Source organism: Chelonia mydas, chromosome 7, assembly GCF_015237465.2.
Source record: "Chelonia mydas isolate rCheMyd1 chromosome 7, rCheMyd1.pri.v2, whole genome shotgun sequence".
Lineage (NCBI taxonomy): Eukaryota > Metazoa > Chordata > Testudines > Cheloniidae > Chelonia > Chelonia mydas.
In genome coordinates, this window is record NC_057853.1 from 61003147 (window position 1) to 61017038 (window position 13892).

The 13892-nt window shown below is 41.7% G+C and overlaps 1 protein-coding gene across 26 annotated transcripts in view; it reads left to right on the top strand.

Moving 5' to 3' along the window:
- Window positions 1-1119: 1119 nt before the first annotated feature.
- Window positions 1120-13892, top strand: part of KAT6B (lysine acetyltransferase 6B) — a 189497-nt gene continuing 176724 nt past the window's right edge. For 2 of the 26 annotated variants that reach the window (XM_037903354.2, XM_043550641.1), the window contains exons 1-2: window positions 1234-1388; window positions 10553-11444. In XM_037903354.2, coding sequence (XP_037759282.1) covers window positions 10824-11444 — 621 coding nt within the window. In that variant the 5' untranslated portion in view covers window positions 1234-1388; window positions 10553-10823. Of the gene's footprint in view, window positions 1389-1559; window positions 1720-2679; window positions 3103-4515; window positions 4757-6793; window positions 6976-8607; window positions 8690-9145; window positions 9211-10552; window positions 11445-13892 lie in introns of those variants that run through there. The other 24 variants (XM_037903349.1, XM_043550655.1, XM_043550639.1 and 21 more) reach the window with 23 other exon arrangements.

A 13892-nucleotide genomic window follows, 5' to 3' on the forward strand; every position in this document is an offset into this window, starting at 1 on the left:
GACCTTCTTGATTTATTGGAACAGGTAATTTTCTATCCATACTCTGAAGGAAGAGATCATTCTTTTCTTTTTTCCTCTGGGGTACAGGTACAGAGCCAGAGCTGAACTTCACAAAACTTTGAGGGTCTGTGGTTACAGAGGAACACCTGCGGGCAGCATTTCATCCACAGTGTGTGGAAAGCGAAGTTAGTGGACCTACTCATGTGAGTAACATTAAGCATGTGTGTGTTTGCAGGATCAAATCCCAAACTGGGTATCTGAAACAGGGAGGATATTTTTGAAAAGATGCTGGAGTAAGTTACCATTCACCCTATCACATGCTACCACAGCAGGTAACATTCTATTATGTTAGACTATGGTGAAGTGTGATGTTTGCTAACCATAGCTGAGCAAACATTTGAAGGTATGAAAGCTTTGACCTGATGTCTGGCTCTTGCCAATGTCACTCAAGACTGCAGCATGAAAATGGGGGTGGGAAATGGGACTCAACACAAGTGTAGCCCTCCCATAACCCCAATACACATTGAAATCAGGACACCCTGTCTCCTAAAGTAAGTCCTTATACTAATCTCACCAGATAAACATCAGATTTGAAGGGAGGGAAATATTCAGAAATTGCTCATCCTTTTTCTGTCCCATTCGCAATTTTGATTGCCTCTAATACAGACCTGCCCAGAGTGGGGAAAGTGGGGTGCAGGAGACTCCCTTATTATGGATTGAAGCAATTTTAAAGCATTTTATGATGAAGGATTTTACAGTCTCTCTGGGTGGTTTTTTTTATTTAAACATTTTAAATCTCTCTCTCTATATTTTTCCTCATTCAAATGATCTCAGCAGCTTGAAAGCCCTGCAGAATGCTTTAAAATCACCAAAGATATCTATGATAACCATGTTCCACCATCCACCGCAACCAAAACACCCCAAACCTCACCCCCCTAATGCCTGGCATGTAACCCAGACCTAAACTTAGACTTGCACTGATAATCAGAAACAAACAACCCCTCCAACCTTCCTCAATTTTTTCCTCCTTTTTTTGAAAAAGCTCAATTTCCTACTTTCCAGCAGCAGACAGAAAAGTGGGGAGGGACCTCATCTGTCACAGCCTATGTAGATTAACCTTTCAATTAGCTGTTATCAGGTTCTGTGTTTTAGCACCAGTCCTCCAATTTGCCTCCATTTAGCATCAGGAAGGCTTGAGGTTTAGGGTGGGTTTTAAGAAAAATTAATAATAGTCATTATTTGTTCTAATGTTTTCCCTTTGCTTCTCCACATCCTGATGTGAACGGTTGCAACCCATTTTTGTGTGTCTGATCTCTCCCCCACCCCTCTTTGTGTGTGTGTGTGTAAGTGTAAGAAGACGAGCCCCACAGAGGAGGAGGGGAGACAAGGTATTCTCTATATATTATTCTTTTTTTCCTTTTGTAAAGGAGTTTAGAGAAGGTAACTGATGCAATCAATCCGTTAACTTGGGATTCTCTCAACCTCCCCCCCCCCCTTGTCTGTCTCTCCTGGCTGCGTTTCCTCACTGAGTATGTGTGAGGGGGAGGTTGTGTTGTTGTTGTGTTCCTGGCTCTGGTTGCAGCCAGGAGAGAGAGAGAGAGAGAGAAGCCGCGATCGCGTTTCAGGGGCAGCACATTCCGCAGGAACCGCTGCTGCAGAAACACACACAGCCAGAGAAAGGAGGTCATTGCAAGCAAAGGGGGGAAACCTGCACCAGAGGTTAGACTCATAGGAGTTTATGTGGGGGTGGGGGGGAATAACAGGGAGAATGCGATGGGTTTTGTTTTGCATTAGGTGACAGGCTGCAATTTACCGTAATAACCCCCTTTCCCTCCTCTCTCTGTGTGCAAGGGGCTTGTCAGTAAGCTGGGTACTTTTTTTTTCTTTTTGCATTGGAGGCTGATGCACGTGTTTGTAGACACTTATGCTCGGTAAAGCATTGCAGCGTCCCTGTGTATATTGCAGAGGAAGGGACGGCTGGATTGGGTGGGGGAGGGAAGGCAGGGGGCGGCTGGCTTTTTGTGTGTTGCATGCGCCCACCCTGTACGGGTGGGTTGTAATTGTTCCTTAGCAGAAGGGATGACAGGGAAGTCCTTGCGTTTTGCGTGGGGAAACTTGCAGGGACCTGCATGTGGCGTTGGAGCTGGGAGTCATTGTGCCCCTCACCCCCTACATTCCGTGGTGCGGGCTGCGTCTGTGCGCGCTATGCCGCTGCTAGTGCCAGGCACCTCGGGAGGGTTTTGCTGAGAGAATACGCAGCGTCTCTCTCGCCCGCCCGTACGAGTGGGAAGATCCGCGGCACGCGCATGAAGCTCAATATTTAACGCTGTGTATTAGTGTGTGTCGCGCGCCCGCCCTGAAGTATTAGCTCAGCAGCGGCTGTCGCTTGCCAGCGCTCACCTCTCGAACAAACTTCAGGAGTAGGCGGTTACTGGGGGAATGGGGTGGGAAGAACGCGAGATTGACGGGTGCAGCAGCCAATAGAAGGGCAAGGCTGCGAGATTTCTCGCCCCAACTAGTAATCGGCTGCCAATCGGTTGAGTTCAAGGCTGGGCCAGGGGCTAGCCGGGTCCCTGCGAGTGTTTGGCGGCGGCAATGGCCAATGGTTGCTCACAGTGCTTCCCCCTTGACAGGTAGGCGGGGTTCCTTGTGAGTGAAGGGGCGTGTCCCGTGATTGGCACGCCCCACCTTCCAATGGGGAGCCTGAGTGGCTGCTGGGCGCGGTGCGACGCTCTTGCGGGTTGGTGATGGACACCGAGGAGCGGCCAATGAGCTTGGTGCGGCGCGGCCCAATGTTGGGCGGCGGTGGGCGGGGCGCGCGAGGCTGGGGGGGGAGGGGGTAGGTAAGGTTTTAATGAGACTCCATTGGGCTGTAATCAGTGTCATGTCGGATTCACGTTAACTACAACAGGGTGAAACAAAATGGCGGCGGCTTAGGTGAGCCCAGCAGCAGCAGCAGGGGGAGCACAGCAGCTGGGGGCGGGGGGGAGCCAGCCGCAGCAGCAGTGGCGGCAGCTGCCTCAGCCTAGCAGCAGCAGCAGGGGGAGCAGCAGCAGCACCTGGAGGTTGCTCCTCCCCCTCCCAGTCCTGATCCCAGCAGAGGTGAGTGGTACCCTGAGAGGGGGAGGGGAGCTCCGTCCCCACAGCATCCGCCCCCAGGGGAGGGGAGGGCATGTCACACATACACAGGCACCGCCTCATGTGGGGACAGCTGCACAGTGATGCTGCCCTCCCCACCCACTCGGTCCTGCAGCCCTGCCAGATAAAACGTGCAGAACGTTTGTGCATTAAAATGGGGGGAGGGAGGGAGGGGACGAGGATTTAAAAATTAAAATAAAATTGCACCCTTCATCCCCCTTCCCAATAAAGCATCCCCCTGTGATAGCTGACTGAGACTTGCCAATACATCCTTCCCACCCCAGGTTGCAAAAATATAATGCACATTTCAAAATAAACTTGCAACCTCAAAAATTCAACCTTGAAAACACTTAGTTTAAAATACCTCCCCAGCCAAAACTTGCCACTTCTCTCAATGAGAATTACAACTCCCTTCCCCCCGTCCCCTGCAAAAAAAAACTTTGCCTTTAAATTACTCCCAGTCCCTCAAAAATATATCTCCAACAAAAGCATCCACCCCAGATTAACCAAGGAGTCAAAATATTCCCTCCTTCCAGTCGCTGATGACTTGAAATCACTGTCATAGTAGTAGCACATTCAGTGCTTTAAAAATATGCAAGGGGGAAGGTGGGAAGGGTCAACGTTTAGTTTTGTTGTGGTGGTGCTGCTTGCTGCTGCTGGTACTTGTTTCTGTCATGTTGTTGCTCTTTTAATATGTGCTGTTATGCTGGTTTGTGGGGTATTGCAGCATACAAACACTTCATCAGATCCTGATTTACACATGCTGCTCTCCAAGAAATTAAATAGCCGCTTGATCTGTTTCTTGCAGCTAAAGTTGCTAATGCCTCTCTCTTTACAGTTAAGTAAGGTTTATACAAGTACCAGTTCATTCACTTGTCATAATTAAAGGTATATACAATGTGAAGAGAAAAGAAATCACTGGCTCCATGATCTGAATAATTTTAGTTTAAAGAGTGTCTTATGAACTGGGAATCCCCCTGTTTGATTTTTCTTTTGTGGCTGTATTTATTTTGAGATGGAAACTTACGTCTTGAATCTTTAGTTGAGGGGATAGTAGGGAAGAATTAGAATTGATGGGCTGCATAATTCTAAATAATGGGCTGGATGAAAGGAGTGTGGCCAAGAGAGTTTGTTTAATGCAGTGGCAGTTTTCTCTTTTCTCCACTCCTGCTGCAATCCTTACATGACCCTGATGCTGCAGCAGAGAGCTGGCCTGCTCGTGCTGTCTGTGAACAGAGCAAGTAGGAAGGAGCTGAATGAAATGGTACTTCATAGGTCACCAGCAGGTTGCACAACTGTCTTTTCTGTGTTTTCTCGACCCCTCCACCCCCCCAATCTATTCTGTTAAAATCATATTTTAAAAACTTTTATTTGTGCATAATATTTAAAGCAACTGAGGATGACTTTGAGCTTTTTTTTTCAGATCTTTGTGTGAGAAGCTTGTTGTTTTTCTTATTAAAAAGAACAGCAAAATTAAAACTTCTTTCCATTTAAGCAAACAGTTTGTTTTCTGAAACTAGAATTGTTTCTGAATGATCCAGATACTAGTTTGGTCTGAAGAAATATGTCATCATTATAGGATTAGTGACTACACTCAAGAATGACATGTTCAGTCAAGGTATTCTTTAATTAGCTTTAGCCCTACAGTAGATTTGTTTTTACAACTGGGATACTTAGCTTCATTCTAAAATTTGTTATGATTTTGCAACTATTTTGGATCTAGCCTAGTTCATGATTTTAAACACAGGCCAATCATTGAACAGAGATGTCTTTTTCTTGGACTGCAAAGTAAGATACTGTGCTTTCCAGAGCTCCTGTATCTGCATGTTCAATATTAATGTCTATATGTTCGCAAAATATATCCAAAGGATTAATGACTCCTAACCATTTGGCTGCTAAAATACTACATTTTAAAAGTAATCAAAGGTGCTATTACTTTCAAAACAAGGTATAATTAAGCATTTGAGAAACTGAAACCATAATACACAGTGTGAGGCAGCTAAACCCACTAAGTTAATGCCTGCCACCAAGAGACTTGGAACTGGTCCCTCCCAAGATTATGGTGGTGAAACTAATCCTTGCTTTGTTGGAGCTTATGAAAGTCTTAATAGAATATTGCTTAATGATGATGAATTTTTTCTGGAACATTAATGTGGACACCAAGAAGATTGTAGTAAAGAACACTATTATACATAATAAAATGAAGTTGCCAACAAACTTTAGGCCAAATAATTGCAGTTTTGAGTTTTAAATGTGTGTGACTTCGATCTGACTTTAGCAGTGCTAGATAAGCATTGTTCGCAAAATTATCAATCATAGCTTTATTTTCAGGCTTACAGTATTCACTTGTTTTAACATTGAAAATACTCTTGGAGTCATATATTTTGCTAAAAGAAAAGGAGTACTTGTGGCACCTTAGAGACTAACCAATTTATTTGAGCATAAGCTTTCGTGAGCTACAGCTCAAAGCTTATGCTCAAATAAATTGGTTAGTCTCTAAGGTGCCACAAGTACTCCTTTTCTTTTTGCGAATACAGACTAACATGGCTGTTACTCTGAAACCATATATTTTGCTGAATATGTACTGGGGAATTGAATCTGAAAGACTATATCTGATTTTTGGTTGTCTTAGACTTAGTTTAATAACTGCTACCAATGTTTCCGATTTCCGAAAAAGTTTGTTTTTTCTTAATTTAAAAAAAAAGTTAAAAGTTCTACAACGTAAGGCAAGCCAGACACAAAAGCACTGAACTGGGCTATGTTCTGGGGGAGAACGTTTGCTATTAAGTATTTCATTTACAATAGACCTTTTTGGTGCCCATTGTGAATGCGTCTATGTGCTTTGCCTAATTAAATACACGCCGTGACAAAACAACAGAATAACAGACGCATTATTTGTTAACTTTTAAAAAAAGTCATTCAAAAGCCTGACTGCACAAGTATTGCACTGTGGCCTTGAAGCTTAACAAACTCAGGCTCTGCTGGACCTCTGGAGCAAGTACATTGTAGAGGTCTTGCTTCTCCATTGAGTAAACCTTGTCATATGCAGTGGAAATTCTCCTGTACTTCTGGTGATACACTCCACCAGTGTAGATTTAGTAGGTGCTAGCATGCAGGAGGTTGTGTGACACAGAGGGAATTTAAAGTAAACAGGTAAGTGTACAGTTATGCTTAGCAGTAGCCTCTTGCTTGCATAAGCCTCTGCCACAGCCATTGGCTAATAAAAATTCCTGTAACCCACAGGTTACAGTATTTATATTGATATGCTTCATCAGTATCCTCGGAGGTTAGAACAGAACCTACACTGTGTGGTTTGGAATTTAATGGAAATGATATGGTAGTTCATATGACATTAACGTAATAGTATAAACTTGAGTAAATTTAAAATGTGGCAAATTTGTATGACTCAGTAATTATGGTTTTGAGGGCTTAATTAAGGCACTGACCTTTATCCCCATGGAAAATCCATGGTAGAGCCACACAACTCAATAACGCTTTTTTTTTTTTTTTTTTAAATGTAGCTGTATAGGAATCTCTTGCCTCTGCAAGGAATTCCCTCAAGATTTTATTACAGGATATGGGCAAGCCCTATAAAATTGTGTTAGTGTGACTTCTAAAGTATATTTAGTTGTGGTGGTTTTTTTTTTTTTTCCAGGGTTCAAAAATGCTCAAAAATTAAAGCGTGGGCTGTTTTCACCCTAAAGCTCTCTCCCTGTTTGAGCATTGCAACTATGTCTGAAATGGTCTTCACCCACAATTCTCATCCACGTACTACTTGGTTCCAAAATGAAATTGTATTAGAATCTTCGTCGTGTAGTTAACCAGAGCATGGGTCCCGTGAGTAGACATTCTATCTTAAACTTCACCCTGTCCACAGTGGAATATCAATTTATATTTAAACACTTCTGGCCACAGCAGTCTGAAAACTGTTCTCAAATGTGCAGAACAGTTTTCAAACAGTAATAGGTAATGTAGCTTGTGTACTAGTGTGGACTTGAATTAAACTTTGAATGGGTGGGGCTATCTTTTCACTAGCCAGTCTGTTTAGATCAACAAGCTTCAGTGTAGGAATCAGTGCAACATCCAAATCCTGTATTTTTTTATTTGGAATGTCTTTTTATTCTGGCCAACTGTTGAATTTCTGTGTTTGTAATCCCAAAACTACTTAAGCCCCAACCAAAACTAAAGGATGACACATTCTTAAAATCTGAGTTACTGATCTCTTGATTAGGTCTAGAGCTGTGGTTCTCAAACTTTTCTTTCATGGACCACTTGAAAATTGCTGAGAGTCTTGGCGGGCCACTTAATGTTCTTTCCAAATGTTGTTTTTACCGTTAGCTAACTATTGTAAAGCACTTTGGATAAAAGTGCTATATAAAAAAAACTTTTAAGTTCTTTGCTCTGCAAACAAAAGCACACAATTCATATTTTAATATCAGTAGTCTTACCTTTCTAAAGCAAAGAATGTGCCCTCTCTCCCCTGCCATGGCAGCCCCTGAGTTGGGGCTGGGAAGGAGGGGGGTTGTGTCTGCTGCGGCCGCTACCAAGCTGGAGAGGAGGGGAGGGAGTCTCTCTGTCCTGCACCGCAGCAGCCCCCAAGCTGGGGCTGGGAAGCAGGGGGGTCTCCCCCGCCACAGAGCTGAGGCTGGGAAGGATGGCCGTCTCTCCCTGGCAGCCGCAGCCCTGGAGCTGGGGAAAGTCACATCTTTCTCTGGCTGCCGCAGCCTTGCATATCCCAAATTCCCCCCTCCCCCTCTTCTCACCCCACTGCCCCCTCCCACCTACCTCTTATTCCTCCCCAAGGCCACCACTCCACCTTACATGTGCATCTTCTCCAGGGTTCAGGCACCTAATTTGTGGAGCCATGCCTGCACGGCTCCACAAATTAGGTGGGTGGCCCTTCATTGTCTTGTGTGCAGCCGCCTAGACGCACACCTTAGAGGGAACTATCCGCGGACCACCTGAATGGAGCTCGCAGGCCACTGGTGGTCTGCGGACCACAGTTTGAGAACCTCTGATCTAGAGCCATTTAAATTCATCAGTAACTGAACACACTTCCATTATTTAATCCTACTGGGCAGTACCTCATGAGACCTGATCTGGAGTTGAAACTTAAAGAAAGAAGAAAAATATTAGACCCAAAACATGCCTATTTGCTCCTCTTGAAAATTACTTACAACCTTCTAAGAAGATAAGAATAATTACAACTACTAGATAAGTGTGACCTGTGGAATTGCAATTCCATTTTCTGGTAATATAGTATGCCATATACTCAATTTTCAGTTTATTGTAGATCAAGAATATTTTTATTTAAAAGAACAAGGTGACCTTATTATTATTGGATAGACAGACTTGATTGCAAAAGCCATTTTTTTTACATGAGATATTAATATTGGCTTTGCACTTTGCCGTTGAGTCATTGTGTGCTGCCTCAACAGCTGACACATATGTATATTTGTTTAAATTTAGATTTTTCTGGAGAATTAGAGAATCTTCTCCTTTTCAAGAGAACAGTCAGTTTAAATCTTGAGGAGTTCTGTTCCATGTGGTGGTATTTATTATTTTCTACTTTATTTCTTATCAAAGTATTAATCCTATCAAGTGGTGGTGGTTGTTTAAAGCTGGTGTATAATAGGGCATGTCCTCAGAAGTAGTTGGTTAACTTTTTTTTTTTTTTTAAACACCTGTTTTTAAGATTGAAGATTACATCATGAGACAGAATGATCTTAACAATGAAGTATATTTTCATCTCCATTTATGGGTATATTTATTTGCTTAACAGCTTGACACAAAATGAGTCTATACCTTACCAAGAAACTATTTACGGTTTTCTAAACTTCAGCTAACTTTGGAGGCCATGTAATCACTCACTAAATACAAGAAACTGGAGGCAATTTGTGTTTTGAGACAAATGCCACAGATAAATGGTACATTTAAGTCAAGTGTTCTATGTGCCTTCATACTGAAAATAGGAATTATAAATGTAATTATATTATGCCTATCTCAGACTCGTCCTGTCACTCCACTGTCAAAGTTCCTCCTTCCTAAGAATCTCTGGTATTGCTGGCACAGGTAAGCCCTTGTTTTCAGCCCCAGAGGTGATGGTAGCTCAGTGGTGTATGGTTATCCCTGTACGTACTGTGACATTGATACTTGTTATGGGCACAATATCAGTCATATAATCATGTTTTGGTGGTGGTTGTGATTAAACTATATATAAACTAATTAAACAAAACAGGTAGTGTTTAATTGTTGTAGCCTGTTGAAAAGAAAGGAATGCTTGACAAAGGGCACTCATCAGTGAGTTCCCTAACAGGTGCAACTAATCCTTTCTTCATTAATTACAAGACCATAGTGCATATGCATGGTGTTTACTTTTTACATTGTTTGGCTTCAAGAAGGTCTGTTGACCACTAGTGTTCCACCAGGAAAGATTTCACTGAATTGAATCCTTTTAAGAACTAAGCAGTGGAGTAATTGGTTGGGGAGTTGACATGAGGGTCGCTATCTTAAAGCAAAAAAACTTCAAATCCAGACTCCAGCGAGAAACTGCTGAATTGGAATTCATTTGCAAATTGGATACTATTAATTTGGGCTTGAATAGAGACTGGGAGTGGCTATCTCCCCTTGTTTTTTTCCTACAACCCCCCCCCCCCCAAGACATTCTGGTTAAACTTGGATTATTGCTGTGCACATTGTAAGATGAGCTATTGCCAGCAGGAGAGTGAGTTTGTGTGTGTGGTATTTGGAGGGGGGGGGGTGAGAAAACCTGGATTAGTGCTGGAAATGACCCACCTTGATTATCATGCGCATTATAAAGAGAGGTTTCAAAGAGGGATGGGCTATTACCAGCAGGAGAGTGAGTTTGTATGTGTGTGTGGGGGGGGGGGGGGGAAGGGTGAGAAAACCTGGATTTGTGCTGGAAATGGCTCTACTTGATGATCACTTTAGATAAGCTGTTACTGGGAGGAAGTTTTGTTTCATGGTCTCTGTGTGTATATAATGTCTTCTGCAGTTTCCACGATATGCTATGCATCCGATGAAGTGAGCTGTAGCTCACGAAAGCTCATGCTCAAATAAACTGGTTAGTCTCTAAGGTGCCACAAGTACTCCTTTTCTTTTTACGAATACAGACTAACACGGCTGTTACTCTGAAACCTTAAAAATTACAGTTACACTGGGTATGAGTAGAAATTTATGCATTCTGTGGATCACTTTCTAAACGGGGAGGGAAGTGTGGAATTATCAAACACATTTTGCAAATAAAGTGCTGTTTTTAAAGGTCATACGGAGGCTTCATTACTGGAGCATCTCCAATCTAAAAAAAATGACACCAGCATTTTTTTTTATTGCTAACTTGTATCTATTTCAGCACTAACTGTTTTTCTTTTCTTTTCTTTTCTTCTCTGTAAAGCTTTTACCTTCCTTGATAAGGATGTACCCGTATCACCAGGAACAGTCTTTCTAGACTTCCATGTTGGTAAAACAATAAGGAATTTCAATCAGCACGTGTTTCTGTGTCTCTTCTGATTCCTGAAGGATGGATATTTATGAGGAAGCTTCTAAACAGCATGTGGAATCCTCTGATTGTTTTAGAGTTGTGAATAACCTTTGAAAGGTTTGTTAAAAGAATAAAGAGGAACCTCTATGGGTAACTTTTGGCTGGAAGATATTATTGGTCAACCATGGTAAAACTTGCAAACCCACTTTATACAGAGTGGATTCTTGAGGCTATACAAAAGGTTAAAAAGCAAAAGCAAAGGCCATCTGAAGAAAGAATTTGTCATGCTGTGTGCGCTTCACATGGATTAGATAAGAAAACTGTTTCAGAACAGTTGGAACTAAGTGTTCAAGATGGCTCTATTCTTAAAGTTACCAACAAAGGCCTTGCATCCTACAAGGACCCAGATAATCCTGGGCGTTTTTCGTCTGTTAAAGCTGGCACTCTTCCTAAGTCTGTTAAGGGATCTAGAGGAGCCTCGAATGAGCTTCGTAATGTGGATTGGAATAAACTATTGAGAAGAGCAATCGAAGGGCTTCAGGAACCAAATGGCTCCTCTCTGAAAAACATAGAGAAATATTTGAGAAGTCAAAATGACCTAGCAAGTATTTTCAACAACCCTGTCTTTCAGCAGAGATTACGGCTGGGGGCCAAGCGTGCTGTAAATAATGGGAGGTTACTGAAGGATGGACCTCAATATAGGGTGAATTATGGTAGTTTGGACAGTAAAGGAACTCCAAAATATTCCAGTGCTTTCCCAGCTTCTCTCCCACCCGTAAGCCTTCTACCCCATGAAAAAGACCAGGTAAGTGTGGAAAATGAAGGCAAATCTAGATGTGAAAACAAAATCCAAATAAATGACTGCTCCAGTTTTCCCTTGGTTTTATATAAAGTTGCTTGTTATCATCTAGAATAGTTTTGGATTAATTTAACTGTTTGTGCATGAATCTTTGACAAACGCATTCTGAAAGGTGATGCCTGCATTGCTGTATATGCTATTGTGAAGTGTTTGGGTTATTCCTGGTTTTGTTTTTTAAGATAGGGAAGAGGAGCTATGTGGAAAAAGGGTGTGTGTGTGCGCTTGCGCTTGGGCCCTTCTGGAGATGAAATGATTTCTTTTTGTCACCTCTTCCACCAGCTTGATAAAGTAATGTTATGATGTTGCTAGAATCCTGGCATAAAAATCAGTAAAATTCAAGCAGTTCACTACTTCGTGTGTATAGTTTTGTACTATAATGCATGGATCAGACACAATTTGTTTCACAACTGTAGTACTACTAATTAATAGATCTATTGTTAATACATTTCTAATGTAGTCTTAAGTCCTTTTTTAAAAAAAAGACTTATTTTAGTTATTCTCAGCCTTAGAACTGTGATTATTATGAGCTGGAGTTAATAATACATGCATTCTAGGAACTGAACTAAAGATGGCAGATAAATGTGTTGCTTCCTCTTCCTTCTACCATGGGATCTTTTGTGTTTTCTGCTCTGTGTCCTGAAGAATGTCCTCAGCCGATTTTATTCCTCTTGACCATCATACATCTGCTTCGTTACCAGGTGGGCCTTACACTTCCAGCAGAGGTGTTTAATGGCTCTGGCTTCTTTCTAAAACTTATCCCTGTGTTTTCATCCCAAGATTTTAAGGGATGAGATGAGAGAGAGAATCAGTGGCATAAAAAATACCTAAAGGGAACCCTTGGTCATTCCTTACTTAGAGGTTGTGGTGTGCTTTTTGAAACTTCACTAGAATTTTTCCTATTCTGCCATCTGGTATCCCACTCTGCTTGAATTATTCATCTCAGTGGCTTTTTTAATGGATTAATTGCAGAGTGGCTTTTGAACTTCAGATGCATTTTGGTAGTGCTCAATTCTGACTTTGCATAACATACACATTTCTTTTGACAATTATGGGGGCTGCAAACGGCATCTCCATCAATCCTCCTTTTAGCAGTTTTCACACTGATTTCTTCCTTTCCTTTCTTCTCTCAGCCTAGCCTGTGTCTTGTCCTACATTGTTGTACAGAAGCAATTCGGCTATGGAGCTAATGGCAAAGTGACACTGACTAGAAGCTTGAGCCTGCAGAATTAATTAAATATATGCGGGTGCTCAAGCAAAGTTACATGAGCAGTCTCACTGAAATAAATGGGTATGAAAAGTACATGGCGTATCAAGCCCTAGAATTGGAATAGGAATTCAGGAGTATTGCTTACCATATGATGATTGCTATATTCGTACACTGTATAGGTTTAATTATGCAAACCACTCAGAACTTCATCATTACAAGTACCTTTAGGAATTCTTACTGTAATTCCAGTATTCTACACTGAAGTGAATCATTTGAAGCAAACAAAAACACATTAATATGTCAGATCTTCATGATCTGTGTTCTCAGGAGGAAATCTCCACTGGTAGTATAGGGATAGTGACTCCGCGTTCAGGGCAAGCAAATGGTCAAATAGGTCACAGTCCTGGAAAAGTTAGCCTTTATTGTACTACTAAGAAACACTGATATAGATCTAAATTTGATTTTTGAACATTTGTCCAACAAATCAGTCCTCTGATGTCAAATGTTGTTACAAGAATTGAGCTTTCATTATATGAAGTAAATTCAGGTATAAAGACATACTGCTAATTTATGCTGCTTAGATTTTATTCAAAGTTTTTACAGCAGCTTCTGGAAACCTGTATAGCTCCACTCAAATAACAGAGCTGGGCTGACGTAGCAGCTGAGGATCTGGCCCCATAATAGTTGATACGTGAATTCTTACAATATAGTTTAATGTGGCAATATCCTGTGTGTAACTACCAGTTTCATGACTTTATTTTAAAATAATTTATACATGGCTTATATTATTCATCTTGCTGCTGCATTTACTTTCCATGAGTGAACAGGTTAGTACTGAAGGGAAAAATGTGGTGCAAGTAGAAATAGTTCACAGAATGGTTGTACAAGGGTGTGTCCCAAGATTATCCCTTGAATTTGATTTACCAGAATGTAGCCACCTGGCCTTTCGCATTGAAAGCTAGACTTTGATAGGGCTAGTATGTTTTAAAGGCCCCTCTTTGATCTAAATCTGGTAGTATATACTCCTTACTAAAGTATGATTTCTTATACTGGAGAAAAAGAAAGTTTGTCAGAAGATTGGTCATGACCATTCATGTTGCCCCTTCTGTAGAAATGATGATTAGAATAGCATCTTTGAATTCCAGAACTCAGTGTTTTATGGACATTTAGTCTGGTCTTGTAAACCC